We start from the raw sequence: 26,959 nt of genomic DNA, 5'->3' as shown, positions 1-26,959 counted from the left end.
TACTTCTCCCCACTCTGACTCAGTACCCAGTACTTCTCCACTCCGAGCCTTCCCCCTCACCCCACCCCACCCCAGAGTCCATAAAGCTACCAGAGCCTTCTGTTGGGGCTTCCTCAACAGTGAGACAACCCCCATGTCCATGCTTTCACCTGACCATCAGCTGGTGCACCTTTCCATGGGGGAAAATGGAATAGGGAGAGTCAGTGTTTTCTCTGGTTTTAGACTCTGGCCTTTACCATCACAGTAAGTGATGAAAGGCTTAACTCTTTCATTTTTGGTCTGTTGCTTTAAAGCTACCCTGACCCCTGGCAGCTCAATATGCTTTCTCTCTGCTCAGCTGAGCTCCTGACAAACAGCACAGAGAGTGACTGATAAAGGCCTGAACCTACTGAATCAAAATATCTGAGGGCAGGGCATGATTTTCTATGTATATTGGAAAAAAACTGTCTAGGCAGTTTTATGTTATACCTAAAATAATAGGAGTTGGAAGAAAGAATACAAGCATATAACTAATTAAGACAATTAGGGGTCAGAATAGGGAGTAATAGAAGGCACATTAAATTATATTCTACTGCCAAAGACCTGTGTGATCTTAAGCAAAGCACTTCATCTCCCTGGGCCTGAGTGGACTCATCTATAAGATGAGTGGTTGAGTATGACAATCTTGAAAATTCCATATTATTCAGAGCTCCAGTCTGCCCAATACCATACATACTTCATTGTAGATCTTGTTTCCACATTGGCCATCCCACACGGAGGAATAATTAACTAGCTGAGCAGAAGTGGCTTATTTTCTGAAAGTGGAAACTAGTTCTGGCCTATATGGCACTTTATTGAAATTCTTGCTTCCAGTCTTTTAAAGGGAGTTTTAGGTAAAAGCCTCTTATCAGGGGGGTCTCTGGGCAACACACCAATTTCCCACTTGGACTCTCAGTGCGGGCATGTGTGTGTGTGTGTGTGTGTGTGTGTGTGTGTGTAGGTTGGGATGAGGATATGTAGTAAGGAGGCATGGTCTTGATAATCATGATAATCGAACACAAAGCAGATTTTCTACATTTCTACAGTTAGAGAATTGTTTTTTATTTAGTTGCAGATTTTGTTTTTTAATTTTCTTTTACCTATTCTTTGCAAAATATTCAAAGAGGCTTCATTGTCATGCAATTAGGAAAATTAAGCCTATTTTTCATTTGAGTGAGTGCATTTGGTAAATGAAAAGGAGCTTCTAACAATAGTGCATCTCATTCCGGACAGTCTTCCTCTGTTAATTAGCAACTCACTCCTCAGTGGCATCCAGAATAATTAAATTTTTTAAAAATTACATTGGGTTGCTAATCAAGGCTGTGTTTATAGAAAATAAGGGCTTTGGAATTAAACACTGAAATTAAGCATTGCTTCTAATTAGAAGAGTGTAGGTAAAGTAATCTGGAGACAAAACTCTAAGGGGAAAAATCTTAAAGGCTACGTGGGTTAGCCTCTAATCACAATTAGATAAGCCTAGATGTTGAAGATTTTCTAACCTAGAGACTTTCCAACATTTCACAATCCACTGAGTCAAGGATTTCTTTGATGTGATTTATCCAAAGGTTTCACGCAACTTTGAAAGTCCGTTTCCCATCCTCTAACCTTTAATGAAAACAGAAGATTGGTTCATCTGTTTGTTTAATACCTCCAAAGATGTGAAGGGATTCAATGTTTCACTTTTTGTTCTTTATTAAAAATTATTCTGATTCTTTGCTCTCCCCTCAAAAGACAGGTTACTGTCTGCCATCTTTCTTAAGTATAATAGTACCACAGGCATTTATCCAAGGAATTCCTGTCTCTTAGTGTGTGTGTGTGTGTGTGTGTGTGTGTGTGTGTGTGCGCGTGTGTGTATTATTTATAATATATATATATATATTTCCAGGATATGCCTATTAAGTATCCTAATGGGCATCTTTACAGTCACAGCCCAGTGAGATTGTAGGAAAATACAGTTGTAAGGTAACCCTTCATAGCAGCTGTTTCTCAAATTTTGGCTAAGGTAACTACCAGCATAAACATTGCCTGGAATATCAGAAACTTCTGAATCTGAGTCACTGGCGGTTGGACCCGGGAATCTGCAAACTAAATAAACACCCAAGGTGATGACTGTATGCTGGTGTTTGAGAAACACTCTTTTAGGGAAGGAAAGTATTCCTCTGTACATTTGCCCCAGAAACTATTCTTTGAGCCAGAAATCATTCTTTCTCCTTCCCTCTCCTCTTCCCTTTCCCCAGAGTCCCATATTTAATGCAGCATAGTAGGTAATATGCATGACAGGAGCCTTTTATTCAGAACTCATAAATATGAGTTAAGATGTTTCTTTATCAGTCTCAATCTTCTTAACTCCTCTTTCTTTGAGGGGATGAACTTTCCCCTCCCTCACAGGACTATAGGAGGCAGTGTCCCGTAGCTGCTGGTAGTACAGGCTTTGGGGTCAGACAGACCTAAGTTTGAATCTTTTGTGGGAACTTGGTTACATTTCTCAACCTCTCTAAGTCTCAGTTTCTTCCTTAGTAAAATGCAATTAATAATTTCTGTGTCACAAGACTGTTGTAAGGATTAGAGTTGGTCTTGTATATAAAGAGGTTAGCACAGTGTCCGGCCATGGTAAGAGGCTGATAAATACTGAATGTTATTATCCTTGATAAATTTAGCCCAGAGTTGTTCTTCAGTCTCCATAGTTGTTCCTTGAGGAGAAGCACATGGTTAAATGATTCTTCCAATCTTGATTGTCTAGGGACTCTTCTAGAAATTCTGGCATTCAGATTTTCTGAAATAGTCATTTGGGTATAGACAATTGAATGGAGCTAAGAAAACTGCCCAGTTGAGAACAGACATCCCAATAATCTGTATGTACTTTGGCAGGAAGTTTATGAATGTTAAGATAGATTATGGCCATCTTACTGATGATTGAATCAAAACGAAAAGAATTAAATTCTTATTACATGCACCAGGGAGATCATAGACTCTTAATGTCTCTTAAATCGTGAGCAGTGTGAGAATCTGATGGAACCTACAAACCATTCCCCCCAAAATGCCAGACACGCACTCCCAAACATTTCTGCATCTAGTTTCAAAGAAGTTCATGGACCCCACGTATTTCATAACAATCCATGGAGCCCCTGCTTTATACATAGTCCATTAGGAATTAACTGAGATTAATAAGGCTAGATCATTCTTAATCACTTTCTCCTTATACAGAAATAGAAGGTTTGAAATTTTAGAAGTCAGAGATTACACTTTTAAAATTTCAGTTCTTGGTCAAAATAACATTACATCTGTTCAGCTAGATGGGTGTTTCTACTATTCTGGTCACTAGACAAGGATGGGCTAGGTCTGGCTAGTTACATTTGCATGCATCTGATAGGTGTTGGGTAGGGAAGACAAGATTTTAAGGATGGTTTTCTTTTAAAAGCTCCCTGGAGCTAAAAGCTTGTATCCTAAAATCATAAATATCATGATCTTGTTTCACTACGTGTGTATAACTACTTGCCTTTATAGGACCTTATTTCTTTCACTCTGGACCTCTTACCACCAACCTCAGCAATTCATGTTAGATGATCTCTATATGCTGATACCTTCAGTTTCAAGCTGGAGGATTTTGTAAAGGGAAAATGTTCGAAAAAAAATGATCTGATCTGACCCTTCCGTTCTATAGATGATAAATTGAGCCCTCTTAATTTGCCTAAGGTCACATAGCTAGTGATACGCCTAGAACTTGAAGCCAGGTGTTCCTTGCACTTTTCACTGCTTAGATTATCTTTCCTCAAATTTGGTTTGGGTCTGCTGATGCCAGTCAAAGCTTGTGTCTTTAGACTTTGCCCTCTGTCCATCCCCTTCCTGTTACAACTGGACTCAGATTCTGAACATAGCTTTTCTGTTGGATTCAAGAGCTTCAGATTTCCCTGTTTCTGATCGGGCATCTGGATTTGCTCTTCCTTTATCAGTATCTTTCCAGCCCCTCCAAGTAGGTAGACTCTTGATACAAGCCTTACTAGGCCTATCTTTCTTAGCCGCTGTGGCCATTGCATAACTGAGATACCAGGGACTAAACCACAACTCCACAGGAGGCTCCAGGGCTCCTGGAACAATGCTGGACTCTCCTCAGCAGCTGCAGGGCTTTTCCAGCTATGGCCCGGGCCAAGGAGTTCAGTTCTTCTACTACTGTGAACCTCACCTCATCTACTGAACCTGACATGAAGGAATTGCTTTGTCCTCTCTGTAGAGAATATGGATGTTCTTCTAAGATAACTTCCTTATTAGGAAGGATAATAGTAATTTACAAGTTTTAACACGTCCTCTATCATGCAACCATGCACCTGACTTAACATTTAAAGATTTCTCACCACACAACATCGGAACATTTTTTCCTCTGTATTAAGTATTAGACTATTGAATAACTATTATGAAGGGAAAAATGTTGCTAAACCTCTTTTTGGTAACATACACTAAAATAAATTCCAGGGGGATTTAGAACATAAATATGGTTAAAGAACCATAATAAAAGACATATAAATAAATGTGTATATAATTTGGAGTTGTAAAGATTTTTCTGAGCATAAAAAGGAAAAAAAGCTTAAAGAGACTAACAAAGATAACCGTATACATATTAACTTCATTACATTAAAAATTACATGTAAGTAAAATTAAAAGGTAAATGTCAAACTAACCAAGCATTAGTAGCTTTTCTAACTAAGGCCATAAAACAAAATCAAGGTCATAAACAGTCACAGATGATAAATGGCAAAAGAATATAAAATATTGAGCTTCATTAGTAATGAAATAAAAGCATATAGAGATGAGATGCCATTTTCACCTAACAAAGTAGCAAACATTTTAAAAGATAATAAAAGTAGGTTTGATAAGGGTTTAGGAAACTGGCACTCTCACACATATACTGCTGGTGGGAATACAAAATGGTACCATCTTTATCAACAGTAACTTGTCAATATGTATCAAAATCATTAAAACATGCATGCCCTTTGACCCAAAAATTCCAATCGTTAGTGTTTATCTTAAGGAAATTATCAGAAATGATAACTGATATCTATGGACAAGGGTGTTTGAGCATGAAATGGCCTTAATAAAATTTGCATTTATATAATGGTATACTACAAAAAGATAAAAGTCCTGTTTTTAATTCTCATGTCCCCTGATGTGTTATATCAGCTCTAGGATGGGGCTTATATAATCTAAAAAAAAAAGGATGTTTTTTAAACTTATTATTCCTAACACTACCCACAGGAAGTTATCTGGACAAAGTCTTTCTTGGTGGGAATAAACAGAAGTGAGAAGGCCTTATAGCTGAGTAGTAGGAGGACTGGAGAGGACTGAGTGGGAGGAGAGCATGAGTTTTAGATATGAGAAAGTGCTCTTAATATAGGTGGATTAAAAAATTTACAAAATAGGGCTTCCCTGGTGGCGCAGTGGTTGAGTGTCTGCCTGTCGATGCAGGGGATACGGGTTCGTGCCCCAGTCCGGGAGGATCCCACATGCCGCGGAGCGGCTGGGCCCGTGAGCCATGGCCGCTGAGCCTGCGCGTCCGGAGCCTGTGCTCCGCAACGGGAGAGGCCACAACAGTGAGAGGCCCGGGTACCGCAAAAAAAAAAAGAAAAAAAAAATTACAAAACAGTGTGTGAATTAAGATTCCAATGTTGCAAGATAAGTGTGTGTATTAAATCTACATTGAGATGTTGACAGGAAGAGAGCTTATTTTTTTATTATTTTTTGTAGTTTTCCACTGTAACCATATATTCAGAAAAAATATATATGCTATGACAAAGAAGGAGAAACAGCTTTTTACAGGTGATTAGACGCATTCTGGGCCTTACTTTGCTTCCAGGGCCAGAGCGAAGATGCCAGCAGCCAGGGGTGCTGAGGCAGAGGTGCCTGTGTGGGTCTCTGTGCAGTCGTTGTGCAGGTCAGCACTCGTCTGAGGGGCACCAGGAAAGAAAGAAACATGGGAGAACATGTGAGGAGTGTGATCCTGTCCCCGGGGGTTAGCCCTACCGAGGGCTGCATCTGTTAGGATCAGGAAGCCCAGCTGATTCGATTCCCTACTTCCTCCTCTAAACTACAGGCGGATGTTTGCCATCTGCTGATGTTTTAGCTCACTCTCCTCTATATGCAACTTGTCTATAATTCTGGCATCAGAATGCCTTTTTCTGGGGATGAAGTCCTCCCACTATGAATTTTTTTTCTCTTCTGAGATTCCCAAATGAAATGCTGTCTGTAAGAAAGGGAGTGTTTCAAAATCACGGTGAATCATGCTGGCCCATTAATCATCAGGTCCATTGTGTTTGGCCTGGCATATTTAGAAGTTTTGCCTCAGGCACAATTCCCTTCTGCCTTCAGATTGACATTTGACTGCCTCTTCAGCGCGAGGAGGTAAAGCCATCCTGATCTGGGCCACTTGAACTATTTGCACAAAACGTGTCTAGTGTGTGGTTTGCACTCACTGTTGACGTAATCTGATGGCCATGAGTTAGTGTCGCATTTGTACTTTGATGAACATGGCGAGTTTTTCAAATGAAAGTGTGCTGGACTTAGATCTGGGCTCAAATTCTAAACCTGCCACTCAGTAGATGTGTCCCATGGGCAAGCCACTTGGTTTCCCCATCTGTCAAATGAGGTTGATATTTCTTGACTCCTATTCTGAGGCTGAAATGAGATCCTGTCTGTGAAAGCATTTTCACACAATGTGATTGCACATAAGGAATTACCCAGGCTAATTTAGCTTAGTGAAGAGGTTGCTGAGATGAAGGGAAGAAACCAGAGAGACTTCCAATTAGTCTGCCTGAGGACCACAGTGGTGTTGGTTGAACAAGTACTTGGGCCAAAGGATTACTAACAAGACACCCACCCAGGCTCTCACACTATGATTTTTAGCTAGAGAGTTCAAGGTGTGGGAGGGAGGTACAAAAAAACCAGTTTGTTCTATTATCACCTCCTTTGGCTTCCCACTTGGAGTCGTTGAATATCTCAAGTTCTGGTGGCCCTGTTCCTCTGGGGGCTGCGGAAGCAAGGTTGCCCTTTTTACCTGTTGACGCAAGTAAGCCCCAGAGATGACTGTGCTGAGGAAGAGGTTTGCGTAAGACAAAGGCTATGTTAGTGCAACTGTCTCAAATAGAATCCACCAGCTGTCTCTTCTATGGCTCATTTACCTAAGGAGGGATCTTTACAAAGATGGAAATTCTTCCTCCTGCTTCACAGCAGAGTGGCTCAGATGAGGGACCGTCTATGAAATGGTGACTCTGAAATGGACCACAGGCCATTTTTTGAAAAGCCACTCTGAACACCCACAGGGTCATCAAGAGCCAGGGGCTGTGAATGCAAGTGGGGCACATGTCTGGTAGGCTCCTTTACAGCAGGGTATAAGATATACCTGCCGTAAAGAACCCCTAGGTGGAATGTTACTGTCTCTTTGAGTAATTGAAGATATGGGCATGAGAGGTAGGCCAGGGCTTCTAAGTTGAGACCATAGTTTTACTGTCTAAACTAGAGTAGGTTGCAGAAACAGGGAGTTCCGGAAGAGTGATCCTGCGTGAAGATCGTAGTTCTGACAGTTTTGTTGAGATGCCATTAATATGAATTTTACACACATTCCAAAGGCTAATTATTAGGCAGGTTACCCACAATCTAATTGGATCATGACCTGGTTTTTTACTGAGATTAGGCTCTACATACTTTAGCTGGTTGGTTCTTTCTGTGTCAGGAGTTAAGTTTGAGGCTTTCAATCCTTAAATGAAAAGAAGTGCCTCTCTTTGTTCTCAAAGCCCCCGAATGGGCCTTCATCATCATGCCCTTGAAGGGAAATCCAATAATTGCCCTTGGCAGTCTGACTCATGGAAACAAAGGCACAGCCACGCGGGGGCTGGAGATGTTCTCTGAGCATATAACCTTCCTAAGCTCCTTATTTGGATGCTGAGAAGTTCACCTCAGGGGAAATTTAGACTGTTATTTTCCTGTAGGTCGTCCATCCTTAGGAGACATAGCCAGTGTATGCTCTGTATTTTTATCATCTGCTAAAGGGCAAGTCAGACATTTTCCCTGCTATTAAAGGATCAACAAGTACAAGGGTGATAAAGCTCCAACAGCCCTAAAATCTCCTTTAAGGCTGTTTTCAGGGAGGCATCACACAAGCTGAACAGACATTTGGAGTCTCGGCCATATGTAATGACAGATTGGTGGCTTCTCAGGGCTGAGTTTAAAAATGACTGAGAGGCGACATCATTTTGGCAGAAGCATCATTATGCCCGGGAGAGAAAACTTCCCAATATATACCCACCCTTCAAGTGAGCAAAGTGTGAGTCTCCCCAGCTGAGACATGAAGCTTAAGCAAATCGGTTTGACCAAAGGATCCTTCTGAAGGCGAGCCGTGTTCTCCTACCTAAGCAGAGAGAGTTAGACAAAAGCAACCTACGATTCGCTGGTCGGTGTAATCCCCGCTGCTGTACGAGGTGGCCAGCGTAGAGGAGCACTTCTCAGCGTACCAGGGGGATAGGCCTTGCTGCGAGGCACTGCTGATGGAGATGGTGTAGATACTGTCCGTGTACCCATCACAGTCACAGTTATCTCCCTGACGCCCCCCATTCCCAGAAGCCCAGACGAAGATAGAGCCCTTTCCTTGTCTCCCCTAAAGGAAAAGCCAAAACATATCACGTCTATTATCATCCCTGGGCTCACTGTCACATCCCAATAAAATCCCCAACAAATATATAAATACATGCATGAAGTTCTCAGAAAGAGTAATTTGGAGTCTGTTTCAACTCCAGGTCCTCCAGCATCGATACTGGAACTCTCGCGAGACTGTATGTTATAAGCCACTGAGCTCTGGTGCTGCCAGCCCTCCTCCATCTGGGCCCTCTCTGGGATGGCGCTGAGTGAGGACTTTTCTCTTTTTTCTTTATTATGTGGATTCATAATCTGGCCTTCAGCACTCACTCGAATTTCTTCACTGTTCCCTTGGCTTATGTCACTACGCTTGAATCTTTGAACTTCCTTTCTTTCTGCTTGAATCTTCTGGCTGACTGATAGAATGACAAAATCAGGCATTATTCAGATCTGCTTTGCAGCTGCATTAAAAGGGACTCTTCAATTGAATGGAACTCGTCAAGGCTACCCTTTCTATGAGTTTTCAATTTGTGCTCTCCAAAATTCCTACTTTTGTTTCATCCTGTGCAGAACGAGGCCTTAGAATCCTGGCAAGAATGCACTCAACCCCAGTGACAGAGAAACACAACCAAGGCACAAGTATTCATCAGGCACGTGCAGAGAGGGAGGTGGCACATTGCTATATTTAAGGATGCATTTTCAGAGTATTTGAAAGAAGTCTGGGTAGTAGTTTACCTCATGTAGAAATCCAAAAGCAGCAGGAAAATGAGAAAGGACATATCCAGAGTATTTTTGAAAGTAAATATTCTAAGACTAATGAATATCTGTTGAATGTCAGACCCAAATGGGGAAAACTTTCTTAACCCTTAACTTCCATCCCTTTTAAGGACGATTTGGCTCTCTAAATGCACTTCAAATCATAAACAATAACAAGAAGTTCACAACCATTTCTATGCATATAAACTAAGTGTCCTTCCCTTCTCCTCATATTCAAACAGTCAGGTTTCATTTCAAGTGGGTCTGTGTTAAGCATCTCACCTGTTTGACACCATATTCAAAAGCCTTCTGGGCTAGTCGGCCAGGCCCCTCCACAGTTTTCCCATCATCATTAGGGCCCCAGCTCGCACTGTAAATGTCCACATGTCCAGGATTAAATCCAATTGAGCTGGCTTCAATAGCATCCGTCACAATGCCATCGAGCATCCTTATCCCTGAACAGCAAAACAGACAAATACATATGCTGATGTCAGTGTGTACATGTAGAATGGCACGATGCTCTTAATATTCATTTTTTAAAGGACTCCCAAAAGAGTCAAAAATAGGTAACCAGTGTATGTCCCAAATGACTGTGACCCAGCTGCTAAAAGCACAGCAGGGAGATCAAGTCACCGCCTGCATAAGCTTCCTTATGTGCTGTGCTGTGGTGTGGCCATGGTTGTTGTCACTTACAAAATGTCTCCCCTCCCTCTGCTGCCCTGATAACCTGAAAATGACAGGATAGCTTTCAGAAAGAGGCATCAAACAGCTCTCTCTCAACATGCCTGCTCATGACTATACCATGAATGGCTGTGGCCTGGTCAGTGCCTTACAGAGGACTCTGTACGGGAAACCGTGCAGCTTGAAAAGATCTACTTACAATAGGAAACCACAAATAGGGAACAAACTCTTGTTTCTAAGCACTGATTAAAAATAACCCAGAGGCCATTCTTTTATGTGTTTGCTAAGAAACATTTTCAGGGAACATGCTTCCTTTTCTTCTAAATAATCTCAAGGATGAAATCATTGCCATGGATTTTACTCCTGAGGGGGAATCGGTTTTCATCAGGAGAAGGCAGATGCAGTGGCTCTATGCTTTCCAACAGGCTGTCACCCATCATCAGACTCATGTATTCAAGAGCCAGGAAGGCAAAAGCAATTTAGACGGATCCAGGCAGCTACCTGGTTATTCCCGGCTTCAGGCTAATGATGCAATGGAGTGCACAGCTTTATATTTTCACACTATTATTTACTATGGAGCTTGGGTAAAAGAACAGGTAGTTGACATGACTAGTAGAAGTTATATTTATTTTTAAAAAATTGTTTAAAATGCATTTAGGAGAAAAATCCCAGCTCTGCTATTTACTAGCTCTGTGATCTTGGGCAAGCCACTTAACTTCTATGTGCCTCAGTTTCTTCAGCTGTAAAATGTGGATGATAACAGCTCGTGTGCATTGAGGATATACTATATGCGGCTACCATTGTACAGGCCTTAAACATATGAACTCATTTATCCTTATGACAACCATTTGAGGTGGGTGCTGTAATTCTCCCCATTTTACAGGGAGAGAGACTGTGGCCAGAGAGGGACAGGGACTTGCCCAAGGCCACACAACTTGCAGCTGGGAGCTGGGACTTGAATCCCAGAAATCTGGCACTCAAATCCATCCTGTTAACTTCCAGGATGTGGATAATGTCTTGGAAGGTAAATGATGGACATACAGTAGGTGTGTTTTGGTTTCCTGGAGAATTTTGCTTCTGATTCCTCCTCTATAAAATGAAGGGATGAGATGATTCTCTCACAGACTATAGCTACTTAGTTCATCATTACTTAAAAAGTACATTCTTTTTCTAGGTGATTATGTAATTTGTGCTCCTGCCTCCATTTTCTTTAAATTAACATGGCATTTTGACGATGCTGGTATAAAGGAATCAAGAATGACCCTTAAAATCTAGGAGTGTGCTGTAATAGTGAGAGATGCATTCTATATGCTAGGATGTATATTTATTTGATTTCTGAAACGGAATACAAAGCCAGATTCAAGGTATACTCAGGTAGAGCTTAAAGGAGTTTTACTGTCATTGCCATGTTCTACAATGAATCGTTTTGTTGTGGTTTTAGAAAACAAACTAAATGCAAAATTCATAGTATAACCATGAAAGCCTGAGGCAGGGATAGTGTGAAGAGGAGAGACAAGTGTTTTATTCTCTGTGAGCCCCTGCAGATCCACCCTGCACCCTTTTTCATGGGAACGTGGATGGCAGCAGTGGGTTCTTTTGTCTTCCCATTGGTTTCAGCCAACTGAAACAGCAGCAGGAGGTTTGGGGGTGAGGGGAGAGTGAGGTACTCATTCCTGGATCCCTCCTGCTTAGAAGCGGCTCCATTGTTGTACTCACGGCCACAGCTCCTGTCCGGTGGCTGTCTCATGTGGTCACAGCTTTCTCTCTCCAGTTTCCATGACTACTCCCTCCCCTTGCTCCATTAAGTCTAAAGGTGGTAACATCTGCTTACATCAGTTAGTCTCTTGTTGGTTTCTTTTAGCTCTTGTAAATAGTTCCTTTATTAAATTGCCCTGATGGAACTTACCATATGCTTACCTATAAAGACACTGACTGAAACAACCAGAGATTCTAAATTTTTGCTACCACAGATAACCTTTGGCTCCTTACTATAAGAAGTATGTATTCTTTTTATTGTTTTTAACTGTTCTTTGTTATGAACTAAAGGACTACAGAATTGACAGGCAGGGAAAATCTTTGCCTAAATTTACCTCCTGCTTCTGTTCTCTTAGCAAGCACTCAATAACAAACTCTTCTAAATCAGAACACAGAGAAAATTAGATTTGCTTCAAAAGCTATTCAACATTTCCTTTTCCCACCCAACAAAGACGTATGGGCTATATTCAGCTATCATTTTCTAAGAATCCAAGTCAATTGATTTGCTTGCAAATCACATTCAAGTCGTGTAGCAAATTTTGCATGGAGTTCATTTCTTCCTCTGGTTGTTGAAAAGTCCCCCCACACCACCCCATTTACACCAGGTAATGCAAGACTCAAATTAAGGTGCAAAACTACAGGAACAACCTTTGCTTTACCTCCAACTTTGGAATTGTATGCAACTCCGACCCCACACTTGTGATTATTTGCTTGCATGGCAATTTCTCCTGCACATCTGGTCCCATGTCTGAGGATTAGAAAATAGGATTTATAAAACGTAAATGAGGACAAACATTGGTGTTGCATCTGAATCCATAGTACATGGATATGTTAACTTTTTGTCAGGCTTGTTGCTGGTTTTCTTCCCATTGGTATTAGATGAAGTGTAGGTATCAGCTGAAGGGAACACGTACTAGAGCCCAAGTATATGAGTTCAAGTTCTAGCTTCCGCCACAAACTAGTGATGTGACCTTGGGTAAGTTACTCGTCCTCAAAGAATTGTGGCATCCCATAAAATATTGTATGCAGAACACTTAGGAAAGTGGCTGGTGTATAGTAAGAACCCAGGAAGTGTTAGCTACTGATACCATCTCAAAGAAATGGTTTCTGTACCAGAATTTTGGTGTTAAAGTGACTCCTCACTTCCCCTCACTAGTGACTTCCTTGGATTAGTTTAACCTGTACAAGTCCTAGTAGGATGTGTAAAACAGAGCCCCCTCTCAAGCCCTCCTCTCCTCCTCTAACCATACACCAGACTAAAACATCTGAAGGTTTCCTGGTACCAAGAGGATTTTGAAGTTTTAACAAGACACTACAGGCTATTTGGGAAACCAGGGTGCTCCTGCAACTCTGACTGGGACCAGAAACCTGAACAAGACTAGTTTTGCAACTAGGGACAATGAGGGTAATTTATGATTTCAGAGTGTTTGGGGAAAAAAAAAAAAATCCATCTCTAAAACAGACCAAAGTCCACCATTAAAGTATCAATTCTGAAATTCTGGGGATAGTGATTGTCTTTTCCCATCACTTCCCTGACCTCAGGAGGGTCAATAAGTTGAGAGAAACTTTAATGTGAATTTGATTACTTCATGACTTTATTCCATTGTGGAAGCTCCTGGGAGCAGCATGAAGGCTGTTAGTGCCTTGGAGGAGCCACTGACCAGATATGCTGACATAGAGGAAAAAAGAGGAAGGGTTAGCTCTGAGCAACTCTGTCAGCCAGCTCCCTTTGAACACTACTGTACTAGACATCAATTAATTTAGCCCAGCATGAAATACAAAAATCCTAGATTGACTGGGTCATTTGAAATAAGCCTGTTTCAATCCCTGGTCTGGGAAGATCCCACATGCCACAGAGCAACTAAGCCCGTGCACCATGACTACTGAGCCTGCACTCTAGAGCCCGTGAGCCACAACTACTGAGTCTGCATGCCTAGAGCCTGTGCTCTGCAACAAGAGAAACCACTGCAATGAGGAGCCTGCACCTCGCAACGAAGAGTAGCCCCCGCTCGCTGCAACTTGAGAAAGACTGCACGTAGCAACAAAGATCCAATGTAGCCAAAAATCAATACATTAATTAATTAATTTTTAAAAATTGCCATCTCTCAAACCACTAAAAAAAGTTTAAAAATTCTAAATATTGATACTTGATTTATTTAATACTTGTATTATGAATTAAAGAAAGAATAATTCCTAAGGAAAAAAATAAAATAAAATACGCCTGTTTCACTTATCTTTTTTTCCTAAAATACCAAAGATGATTTCCTGTTCTCCTTCCACTAAATGATGTTCCTCCTTTATGTTACTACTGGATAGGAGTCCTAAGTCAGAACAATGTAATTATCTTTAATTCACAGTCTTCCCTAATGTAGCAGGCACCCACTTCTTTTTGGTCTTCTAGCATTTCCCCCTTTTGGGAAGTGGCCCTCGCTCACTTCTTGTGATTCTCTATCATGAGGCTTGTCCTCCCAGAGAGCATTTCAAGAATTGATGCAGATTCTGGGGGAAAGAATTATATTCTTTCTCAAGAATCTTCGGCTTTAAGTTCCACGTGAGCCATGTGGATCTTGGTAACAGGCAGTGTTCTATTGAGAATGAAGCTAAGTGGAGGTGAGCAGCACTAGGAGATGGATACAGAGTAATTGGTGTCCTGATGGCATACTATTTGAGTTTCTGGATCTTGCAATGCTTGAAGCTGAACATCTCTTGGGGAAAAATATTTTCATATCTCCATTTTACTTAATCTTTGTGTTAGGATTCTCTCACTTGCAACTGAAGCTCTCCTGACCAACACACCCATTCTCTGAGACATGCATGCATATTGAACACATAGAAGGCAACTTATGCCTGTGGATTAGCCTTCTTTCCTTTTGTGGAAGGGAAAATTCATTTGCCATCATCGGGAAAATATGCTACCAGAAGTCACCACCACCTGTATTTCCATTTACACAAGATGGAAGACAGCGCCCAAGATAGCAAAGTCTCCAGGTAGGGCCTACAGAATCAACCTGTTGGCAAACATCTCCAGCATTGTACCTCTGTCCTAAAAATGATGCGGTATGACACTACCTATTATTTGTCTCTCTTTATATAGTGTTTATCTCTCTTTACATAGTACTATTTTCTTAAAATGTGCAGGATCTTGGTACAAATAGAGGTTGATATCTTTGCCTCCTCTTATCCTCACTTCTCACCTGCACACCTTGAGAAAAAAAGACTTTATTAAAGTGGTTCTATATCATTCTTCCTAGACCTGCAGTTTTCTTTCCTTAAATCAGGCTCTGAGATAAAAGAACACTATTATCTTAGAACAATGGTTATAACTGGCATTTAAACAAATTGATTTTTAAAAAATTATTCCAGAAGATAATTTAAAGACTACTATTGTACTAGTTAAAATATCCTTGCCACACATGTTATAAAATAGAAGAATAATCTTTAATTGGTGTTGAAATACTGATCACAAATTCATGCCAGATTAGTAGTAAGAGTTACCTGCACTTTTAAGATTTTGTTATTTAGTGATTCCTCATTTGATTTGCAGAGGAGAATTCAAATGTAGTTTTTATTAACCTCATTTACATAGTAATAAAGAACAGCAGCAACACAGATAGTTTGGAGAGATAATGCCCTTGGAATTGGGAGATAATAGGTCTCTAACTGCTATAAAGGCCAAGACAAAATGGGGCCATTCATTTTCTAAACCTAAGGGATTTATTTCTGACAATATGCTAGAAGGGTAACTCTACTTTTATTATACATTTTGATAAATGATGGGGATGCTAGCTTTTTGGTTCATAGTCAAGAGGACCCTGAGAGATAGCTGCTTATTGTGTAATTTTCAAATAGCAGATTCTGAATTGGCTTAGAAAATTGTCTCTGCTTCTGCTCTTATCAGATGATACTATTCTTGTCAAGCTTTTTTTCTCAGTGAAAGGAGGTCTACCTTAGTTGCTAAATGAAAAACCTTGATCATTATCATCATCATAGCACACATTTAACTTTTTCTATATACAAGGCACTATCCAAGCCAATTACATATATAAACTTATTTAATCCCCCTAAGAACCCAATGAAGTAGGTACTATTATTACCTCTTTAGTAGATGATAAAACTAGTCACAAAGAAGTTAAATAATTTGCTCAAGGTCACTCACCTATTAAGTGGAAGATCTAAGATTTGATCTAAATCTAGCTGCAAAGTCTGTGCTCTCTTGTTTGGCCATGCTACACTAACTCTATGCTATGTGCAAGGTCCACGGTCTGCTATGCTCTGGAAGCTCAGAGTTTTCAGGCACAAAATACATACAATTATGGGTTGCTTCCTTGGGGCCTTTGGAACTCTGTGAATTGGGGGAAATGTGGCTATTATCAGTACCATAAATTGAGAGTCCCTTTTTTGGGGGGGAAGGGAAGAGGGACATCTGAATTCCCCTTCTCATGAGTACAAAACTCTAGAGAATGTCATTTCACCAGGTATTCACCTATCATGCATCTACCACACAAGTTATCACCCACTTTGGATCCTGGGCCGGACCCAGTACACACTGCCTAAGGAGGAGGCTGACACCTTCAGCTAACAGTCTCCTCAGCTGTGCCCGTGTGGTCGGGAGCAGATTTCCCTCTTAGTCTTGATCAAGGGGATGGATTGAGAGTTGTCATGTTTACTTCATTCTAGGAAGAGTGTCCTTTTCTTCCAAGCACTTACTGCCCATTTCCTTAGGAAGCTTCTTTTAGGAGGGTAGGGAACAGATACCTTGTCACCATTTTAGGAGACGAAATAAAAAATAAAGGCAGAGTGAGATGAGTGATTTCCTCAAGGTCATCCTCCCTCCTGGTAATTGGCAAAGCCATCACTACCAGGCAGGCTAACATTACAAGGTCATGCTCTAAAAGAACATGTGTTCCTCCCGGTCTTGCACTGCCCTCACTCAGAAATATGGCTGAACGTTTGTCTCGGGGGGTCCTGCTCTAAGTTCCTGAGATATCCCACTTTCCTCCAAGGGTGCCCTCTCATGGTTCCTTTTGTATTGTTGCTGGAATGTTCTAACCTCAAGGGCTGTTTGCTGTTAACCCCTTTAAGAGATAAACCCTAAAAGAAGTAAATGGTACTGAAAGAACCCTCCCCAAGCCTCCCCTTCCCCTCAAGGAAGAAATATACACTCGGAAGTTGAGGCCAAGTCCTGGAGCCCCAGCCTCCCTTCCTGGGGTTTGTTGGCCTCCTGGAGGACAATCCAAAGTAACAACTTTAGGTCAACATTACTACACCAGCCACAAGGGAATTCTGAGAAAATAAGGGAGAAGGGGAGAGGGAAACTGAGAGCAAGAGAGAGAGAACTCTATTGACCCTAAGTGGTTAATAATCTGAGAGAGGAAGAAAGAAAAGGGAAGCACTTTATGTGGCATCCACGAAGAGCTTTTCCCTACTTGCTCTTTCCATCCCCACTTGTAGCAGCACTCATTTTGCCTTGGCTTTCATCTGCTTTGGTGCAAGTTCCTTTTGGGTAAAGCAAATGAAGAGGAAAGTGTGAATGTCTCCTTGAAGTCTGTGAGAGACACCGTTATGCACAAAGATGAGTTTTCACATGGGCATGGACACTTGAGGCTGTGTGCCTAGAGGGTGAAGTTCCTTTGGAGCTAAGAAAAGAAAGGTTAAAATGTCTGTTGCCTTTGGGTCTTTATTTGGCCTCTTGCTTCGGTGGGTCTGGCTCTTGGCCTCACTCGTGGCCTCACTCGTCACCTTGGGGCTGCTGTGGAGAGTTAATTTAGGGATCAGAAGATATCCTTTTTCTCTTCCCTTTAGCTTTAGAATACCCAGCAGAAATTCTGGAACAGGCTACTAATTAGCCCAATGCCCCGGAGACTGTGTTGGATTTGAGGGCCAAGCCCATGGTGTATTTCTCGTCTGGTGCCTTGTCATATTCTTCTGAGGGAACTAGTGAGCATGGTTGTGGCCAACATAGGAGGTCATGGGGATTTGTTACCTTGGTCATCTATATTTCTCTTCATGACTAACATCAAGCATGTTGCTAGTAATAAACGATTCATAGAGGAATTGGGGGCGGGGGGGTAGACTCAGATTTTTATTCTTTATGTCTCAAACAATTTTTTTTAAAGCCATAACTATTCAGTAACATTTGAGGGGAACATTTCATAATGTAAGAAGAAAGTTTAATTGAAATATGGTTCTATAAGCCCAAAGGAATATATAAATAGAAACTTTTGTTTCTGTTTTAAAAGCAACAAAATATTGTGGTATGGATGGTGTACACGAACATTTTCTGAGAGCTCAAATGTGGATTATATTTATAGTGTAATTTTCTCAAGTAAGATAAAAGCATTTTAAAGCACTCACCCCCACCCCCAAATCCACATTTACTCACTTGTTCTCATTTGTGGGATCATATCGGGGAAATGGATCATGGTCATTATCGTTAAAATCATAGCTAGCCTCTGGATCCTAAAGAGAAAACAAAAAAACACTGTAGCATCGTAAAAAAAGCAGTACTTTCCGAGTCTTCTATCCCTATCCTATTCCCATCCTGGCTGATAGCTCGAAAGTCTGCATTTTAGAGTTTCTGGCCCAGTTTCTGATCATTTATCATCCCCATAAACCAGGCAGAGGTGATATACACAGAAAAGTGAGTCATCATCCAATTCTCAGTGAATGTTTCCAAACCTCTAGCTCATAGACTCTCATAGGATATTAGAACAGGAGTCAAAGTTTACTTAGTTCAACCACCTCATTTTCCAAATGAGAAAATTGAGGCCCAGAGAATTTGAATGGCTTAATTAAGCTAGAGCCCTAGTTAGTGACACTTTGCTGCTCATCTTTCTTAAGAATATAGGTGCAAAGAGCTGGCTGTGGGCTGGGGCTCAGGTCTGCAGTGATCTCCTTCAGCCTCCTCAGTTAAAATAAACATGTAATTTAATTAAAGAGGCTGTGCTTGAAATTCAAGACAAGCTTCCAGGTCTCACCCCCCTTTGCAATCAGATTGCTACACTTAAACATCTTCCACGTAAGAATTGTATCACTACTACTGCTACTTCTTTTTGTTTTCCATATCTTTTAATAACTCCTAATCTTTTTCATCTCTTCTTTTCCTTCCTGTTTCCTTTGCTCTTTAGCTGGGGAATGTTGGTTGAGTAGAAAGGATGAGAGAAAGACAAGGGACAATATTCAAGATGAAACACTGATTTAAAGACCTAAAATATTATGGAGAACTTCATAACCAATTAAGTAAATAACTTTCATTGACTTATTTCCCATTTTTAGTAAACTTTTCTCAGCTTGTCATTTTTGTATTGTGTAGTGCACACTTTGATTTGCATGGAAGGAATCACATTCACATAACTTCACAATGTGAGAGATATTGACCCATAAGGGATGTCAGCAGGAAGACTGTGAAAATGGTCTCAGGCATCAGGCTTGATTTGATTGCTTTCATGTCCCCAAATACTGAGTGGCATAGAGTTTGAATGGCTTTTAATAATTTAGCTGATGTTAAGTGCCTCCCCCTACCCCAACACATGCTTTTGTACAATCCTTGGCTCCAGCAAATTCTTTCGATGCCCAGTGATACAAAAAAAACAAAAAATTTATGTGCACTGGCAGAAGGGTGAGGGAAGTGGCAAAACCGTGGCCCGTCATTACCAGGGCTGACATCAGAGTAGCCTCCTGCTTGAGGGAAGCAAAGTCCTAACTGTGTGTCAGTGTAGACAACTCCCTAAGTTGCAGCAATGGGAGGGCTTAGACTCACATAGTTGGCATAGATGTCTGTGTGATTCCACTCCAAGCCATCATCCAGTACAGTGATAACAACTCCTTTGCCTGTGATGCCTTTTTGCCAAACAGGTATCACGTGGAGGTCCAGCTTGGGCAGGGCTGCAGTCATCCTAGTATCTTGCTGATAAAGAAAAACCAAGAAGCATTGATAAAACCATGACTTGTTTGCTGCAAAATAAGAACTGAAGCTCCAGTCTGGAGACCCATCTTTCTTCTTCCTGGGGTCACTCTATTCGTTAGAAGCGGGCAATTAGGTGAAATAAAAAAACAAAGTTAAGGGTGAGACCAAGTGAATCATCAGAGTGCTGCTCTTTTTCCAGTTGTTCCAATGGAAAATCACTCAAAAGGATGAATCACCCTGTGCCCCTTGTCTTTGAGCTGCGTGGCTTTGAAGAAGTTCATCCCTAAGTTGCTTTCATTTATAATTACGTGCTCAAGCTTTTCATCTACCAAAGCTTTATTTGATGTCCCATGTTTCCATCTCCCCCCAAATCCTGAGCCTCCACTGCCACACTGAATGTACTTTATATTGTCTGGTTCACAGCTCTTCATGGATGTTTTTATAAATTTTCTAAAAGAAAAGACAGAACCTGGAATGCCCAGGAGGCTGTGGTCTTACCAAGACTTGCAATCTAACTGCCTATGTCCAAGTATTAGTGATTTAGGGAGTAAGTACCTGTGAGAGAAGATTTGGGATTTGTTTTCAGATAATTTTTCTGTTAGTTACTGTATGTGGGACTGTAAGGAAGAAGAGCTAGACAGCAAGGGAACACAGATATGAGCACATCCCCAAGCATTCAAGAGAGATGCACTAGAAGAATGCCTGCTTTTTAGTGAAGAGGTCAACAAGATATTTATAAATAACAGCAATCAAAAGTATCAGTGAATGCATTGGCCCCTGGCTGATGTCCTCAGAAAGAGGTGGGGGCAAAACAAGAATTTACTAGGCCAACATGAAGCTGAATCACAGGAGGCTGGAACTACACACAGATTGTTGGCCAACGCCAGAGAAGAAGGACTCTCTGTCAGTCAGAAGAACGATCATAGAGTGTGGTTGTTAAGAATATGGCCTCTGGAGCCATGAATTATGCCCCCTCCGCTATAATTATGTGATTTTGGCAAGTTATTCAACTTGCCAATGTCTCTGTCTCTTCATCTGTTAAATGGGGATACTTACTATACCTACAACAAAATGTTGTGTGAGAACTAGATGAGTTAACTCATGTCAAACATTTAGAATAGTATTTGACACATAGCAAATGCACCAGTGTTAGCTAATGAGTCTCTTCTGCTGCAAGGAGTAGGTATTGCCTAGGTTAAGAGAGTTTCAATAGGAATTGATCTCCTTTCCCATCCATTATGCAACAAGGATGTCTAAGCGTTAGCTTATGGTTGTCATGAAAATTCATCTTTTATAATATTCTCAACAATAAACACTTCTGTTAACATGTATTACTACGATAGAGGCTTAACATTAAAACAGAGGAGAGCACTCTGTAGGCAAGCAGGAACACTTACAGTTTCTCCACTAGGTGCCTACATTCCAACAAGGATTTGATAACTATCTTAAAGGTAGAACTGGTTCGCAAGTCTGGACCTCTGCAGATAGATGCCTTTTGTCTTTCCTTGTGTTCCTTCCTTTAGCCTAGTTCAGAAATTCTCACCTGTAAGCATGTGCAAATTGCCTCTCAGGGCTATATATACTGAATCATGTTCACTGTACTCTTTGGGTGATTTAAAGGGTTCTCAAGAGAAACTTTGATCAAATATGTTTTTTTGCCATGAGTACTGTTTTGGAACCCCTAACTTGCAAGATATGATTCTTCTGTACTTATTCCAGATAAACCTAAGAAGACAAAAGGCAACAACCCCTCCTCTCATAGTAGCTAAAGATCTGTGTTTCAGACATCCTCACATAGTAAAACAGAAGATCCAGATCATGGAAGGTCCCGTCAACCCTAATCTCTAGGTAACACAGCCCTCTGCTGAATTATCTATCATTAAAAAATCTGTTGTGCAGATATAACAAATAACCCAGGTCCTACACAGTCCTCCTGTAGGTACTTACCAAGTACCACTGCTGATTCCACATCGGATCATTGAAGAGATCTAGTGCTGAGTCTCTTAGAACTGAACGTTTACTTCTCTCTTTTTCATACTGTTGTTCAGCCCATAGCACCTACAAGGAGTTTTAGAGCAAAAAAATCAACAAATAGCCACCTCTGGTGTAATCATCTTCCCTCTAACTAGCTCTGGTACTCTCTCCATCAGAGTTCAGGCAGCTCCACAGTGTTTTCGTTTGACTATAGATCAAACTGGCAGCTCAGTGAGAAGAAGGGATTGCCCACTGGTGAGATGAACATTTCCTCTATTACAGTAAAATGTACCTTTAGGGGGAGGAGAAGCAGTCAGTGAAGTGATGATTCCCTCAAATTATTTACACTGTGATTACAGTGGAAGTAAAAGTTCAGCCTGCTTTCATCAGCAAATGGACCATATTACTCACTTTTATATTGAGGTTCCAGGGTTCTGTGGCAGAAAATTTGTGCATTTTCGTGGAATGAGTCAACAAGCTAAGAGATCCTAGAACTGCTGTTATGTTGCTCTTACAGCTTAATTTCTCTTTCTTTATATACAAAAATAGAAATTGCAAATGTGACAAAAGACAAGAAAGGCGCTATGTCTTGGCAGATTTGAAATTCTGCCTCCTCTATTCTTCAGCCTTCTGTTTAAGTGTATTTAATATGAGAAACAGATCCAGGGTGATGAATGGGCACTACTGACCATGCACACTTACCATTGATTTAGTTTCATGTATTATGCAGACACCTGACAATACAAAAATTACCTTCCCCACATTTATAGCATAATCCTATTATACTTGAGGCCCTGAGAGGGTGAGGGGCTGCCTTGTGGTTATATTCATGATGAGATAATACCATGCTCTAATTTTGCTGAGCAACATGACTCTTTCCTACCCAAAACATATCCTCTCTTCTGTACTCATGATGATAGTCCATGGTGTGATAGGATATTTTTAATGTGAGAATACTAATGAGTCAGATCCAAAAATAAAAACTGAAAAATAATTTGCAACTAAAGGATAAAACCATCCACTAAGACTGTCCTGAATTTCCAATTAGAAAATGTACTGCAAACCTATTATAAACATTGGGAGGGACTTGAGAGTTGGAAATCAGTCACTATAATTTATTTTTAAAGTGCCTGTGTCTTCAAGCGTAAGTGTTTTGGCTTAAAATACCTCAATGCTTGGAATATACTGCCTGTCTTCTGAGTTGGTCTTTGGGAACTGGCTGCTAGGGAACAAGTACTAATCTTTGAGGGAGAGAGTCACTTACAGTTGGAGATTTCATTAACAGGCTTATAAAGATAGCTTATTGCTGCATTTCAGAGTGCTAATTTGAAAGAATATCATCCCTATCAAAAAAAAGGAGCAATAAAATGAAAATCAAAAGCAATTTTTAAAAAATGGAATATAAGAGGAGACACTCTGTCATCTGATCAGATAAACATCCAGTTGTTGGAAACAGTGTTATGATTAATGTCATTAACTCCAAATGCCATATTAATCTCTGTAAGAGCAGACCAAGTGGAACAGAGCAAATTAATGGTGTCCTTCTATTATGTATATAATAAGTATCATGTGCTTAATTGTAAATAATCCTTTTGATTTGAAAAGGGAATTAAAAATCATCTAGTCTAACCTCCTACTGCAAGCTTCAGTGTGTTCTAGGGTTTTTCCTGAACTAAAGTTATTCTGGGTATAACTTTTCATAGGATTATATAGACTCCTTTTTTATGAAGTTATGCTGAAGAGTAAATTCTTAGCTCTTCTTCCTTATGCTTTGAGATTTCTCCCCCAAATCAATTATTAAGGAAATATCTAAAGAATAGAACTGGGTCATCTGTTCATTTTAGTGAGATACTGAGTAATAGTAACAGTTAGGTCTGCTCCACTCTACGCAATTTCTTCCTATTAAGATGAGAAGGAAGGTCAGTTTTACTTTCTTGTGCATTAATGTCAGGCATGTATTTAGGCAGACAAGGAAATCTCTCTCTTGTTTTGCCCAAGGGCTAAGCCTAGCCAGAGTGCTAGAAGTTGCCCTACTTTCAAAGCCCACATACAATTAGCCATCTGCCTTGGGACAGCGAAGAGAAGATTTCGCTGGACAAGAAACGTTTAAAGTAATGTCCAGGGCCTCTGATTAGGTCTCTCACTTCTAGCCATTAACTTGGGTAAAAGCCAGCAATGGTTGGTTGTGAGCTGTGGTGTTGCTGTCTGTGGTCCTGATACAGCATTCTTGGTCTGGGTTTGGTTGCTTCTTTCATGTTTGAACACTGGTAACCCAGGCCCAGTCATTTCCTACTCTCTTAATCTGTCTTCCTTTTCTTCTTTTTTTTTTTTTAAATTCTATCAGTTGCATAACAAATAAAATAGCAAATTATTTTACAGGGTTCACGAATTCCTGTACTTTAAACCGTTCTAGCACCTTTCTGTCACTTATACTTTTCTTTATGGGAAGTTGAAAGTATGTGTTGTATCTCTCACAAAGCTTCCAGAATTCTTTAGAATGTCCTAGACAACAGAAATCATGTACACAGATATCAGGCCAGCCAGGATAAGTGTTCACCAGTATGGCAAATTCTTGTGAAATGGCAACGTTGTGTATGCAGATTCCAATACTTCAAATTTCTATTTCATTTCAACATTCTATTGGTGTGTTTGCTGACCCTGAAAACAGACTTCAAAATCAAAAGGTACATTAGATATACATGAAATTGGCTCCACACTTTACCTGTATCCATTCTAGACATTTCCTGCTGTTGCCTAATCATTGAATATGTATACAGACCAGGATAAAAAGAGATCAAATGCTTTGGATCAGACTATACAATACTTATAGAAACATTTGCCTCATGAAGACATGGATTTAAAGCTCCTTCAAAAGCACTAGTTCCCTACATAAGCAAACCAGACAGAATGGCAGAATGTTTTTTCAGTTACACTGAAATGTTATTAAGAACAGGGTTTATGTATTATATTTCTTTGGCATCATCACATCGGATATCAAAGTGCTTGGTACATAATAGGCATATAATAAAAGTTTGTTGATCGATTGTATTGTCAAACAGTTCATCAGTGCTGCCACTTGATTCTCATATTCATTTTCATGCTCTTAGACTGGATTTGTGAGCTAGTGTTTATAGTGTGTGTGTGTGTGTGTGTGTGTGTGTGTATATATATATGTATAAAATTTAGTCAACCAATTCAATCTGATCCAGTTATTATTATGTGCAATTATAACACTATGAAGATAATAAGAAACACTACAGATTTTGTGAACACAATAAAAAAAATCATATTTGCTTTTGCTCTTGTTAGCAATCACAAAGAAGGCAGATAAGTCAGGTTACTGGTTTGAAGACAAATGCACAACACTTACACGATCATCATCAGATAATCTCTTAGTGATATGAAGGGCACTCCTTCGAGACCTCCGAGGATGGTTTTTATGTTTGAATAAGTAGTGATTTTCAAGTGACCCAATCTATAAAAGAAAAAATTAAAATAAAAATCCTCTTTCCAAAGTAAGTATCTATAGGTTAGGTTGAAACACAGCTAACTTGGAGACAGGCAGCTTTTGTTAAATCCATTTCTTGTATTGAGGTTAACTTTTTTCTTCATGAGGAAGACGCTGATAGAAGCCTTCCCTCTCAGTGTGTTGAGTGAGACGAGCTTCATGACATTATCACTTGGGCTCACAGCATACTTGGGAGCTGTGATGCTTCTGTTCCATGTATTTCAGAGGAACTACATTTGCTTTTCTAGGTGATGTTATTGTGTAGATAGACATTTCTTAAAAAATATTCATTTTGTCAAATTTATTCTGTCAGAGAACAATAATTTGTGGAAGGCAGGCAAACCCTTTGGTACGATATATAGGCACATTCAGCTAGAATAATTTGTTACGAAATATAGCCATTGAATCCATAGTGATAATTATTATAAGCTACTAGTAGTGACCATCTGACTTTCCAATAGTTCAAGGCTTTGAGGAAGAAACCAGCATGCCACATTTAGGACAGGTGTTCCACCTTGGAGTGTGTAAACTTCTCTGGGTGACTGTCAATACATTTGGTCCATTTAGAACTAAGTTCATTATTCTTTTAAGCTAGTTTCCCTTTATTCAAAATAGTACTTAATTTGAACCTACCAAATTCTCTAGATGCCCTGTATGTTTTTAAACTGAGACAAACAATTGACAATGGGTTATTTCAGAAGAACTACATTCTTTAAATTGGTGTTTCTTATCACCTAGAGAATTTTTTAATAGAGATGCTTAGGGCCTGCTCCAAGCCTGAACCTCAGGGGCTGAATCTGCTATAAGCTTTACATGGAGTTGGGGAGAGAGAATATTAGCCATAAGAAAAGATCACCAGTGCTTAGCTCTGTTTCTGCTATCAACTGGTTTTGCTTCTTGTCACCCCTGCCCCCAATCCTAGCTTTTGAGGCCTTAAGGAGCTCAAGATAGTGATGCTAAGTTAAGTGTAAACAAAGGAAGAAACAAGCAGAGCCAGGAAAGCACTATCAGTCTTTTACAAAGAATTATTATTTTAAAAACATTTACTAGTAATGCCATTTAACTGGAAATATGCATATGCAAGTATAGATAGGTTTTCCCACTATTTTCTGAAGCCTCTTGTGACTATGCCACCCCTTCCTCGAAGATCCTACCAAGAGTACTGATTTATTGTTATTTATTTATTTATTGAGACTTGTGATTTTGAAAGACAGTCCGCATAATGAATGGTCCGGGTTTGGATGTATGTCTGGGGCTAATAAGGTGAGAAAATGAAGAGGGAGTTATTTTTTGCTCTCTCCTCCAATCTCCTTTCACACAATTACCAATGCTATTTAGCTACCCAAAAGATTAAGTTCCCAGTTTTTTTTTTCCCTCATAGGACACACAAGATTTCCATGATGCCCACAGTACCCACCCATACAGTTCTGCCCACTACTCACTCTCTTTTTAGATCCCAACAATGCCTTGCGGTTTCCAGAATTATAAGTAAGTCACTTTCTTTTTTATCTCCCTGGTTTCCCACAAGCTGTTTTCTATGCCTGGAGTGCCTTCTCCAATGTCCTCATGTTCTCCAGGGCAACCTTTGATTCTTCTTCCTAAACCTGTGCAAGTGTTTCCTCCTTGGGCTGTCTTCTTTCACCCCTCCCCAATTCCCTTCCATCCTCAATCCTTCAATCAGCAAGTATTGAGACTCCAGGAACAGCTTCTTTTGCTATACCAATTGCTTGCAATTGCAGTCATTT

At 40.3% G+C, this 26,959-nt stretch overlaps 2 protein-coding genes across 3 annotated transcripts in view; one reads left to right on the top strand and one right to left on the bottom strand.

Moving 5' to 3' along the window:
- RHOBTB3 (Rho related BTB domain containing 3) overlaps nt 1-26,959 on the top strand; it is a 975,233-nt gene that overhangs the window by 650,522 nt on the left and 297,752 nt on the right. The window lies entirely within an intron of this gene.
- PCSK1 (proprotein convertase subtilisin/kexin type 1) overlaps nt 1-26,959 on the bottom strand; it is a 41,335-nt gene that overhangs the window by 12,243 nt on the left and 2,133 nt on the right. The window contains exons 2-9 of one of the 2 annotated variants that reach the window (XM_004263516.3): nt 25,077-25,181; nt 21,680-21,790; nt 19,586-19,732; nt 18,209-18,285; nt 12,486-12,574; nt 9,673-9,845; nt 8,444-8,656; nt 5,853-5,953 (exon numbers count right to left, since the gene is read on the bottom strand). In XM_004263516.3, the coding sequence (XP_004263564.1) occupies nt 5,853-5,953; nt 8,444-8,656; nt 9,673-9,845; nt 12,486-12,574; nt 18,209-18,285; nt 19,586-19,732; nt 21,680-21,790; nt 25,077-25,181 (1,016 nt within the window). The remainder of the gene's footprint in view (nt 1-5,852; nt 5,954-8,443; nt 8,657-9,672; nt 9,846-12,485; nt 12,575-18,208; nt 18,286-19,585; nt 19,733-21,679; nt 21,791-25,076; nt 25,182-26,959) is intronic. The other variant, XM_049707071.1, reaches the window with a different exon arrangement.

The sequence above is a fragment of the Orcinus orca genome, chromosome 3 (assembly GCF_937001465.1).
Source record: "Orcinus orca chromosome 3, mOrcOrc1.1, whole genome shotgun sequence".
NCBI classification, from domain to species: Eukaryota; Metazoa; Chordata; class Mammalia; order Artiodactyla; family Delphinidae; genus Orcinus; species Orcinus orca.
This window is presented reverse-complemented; position numbering and strand designations above follow the sequence as displayed.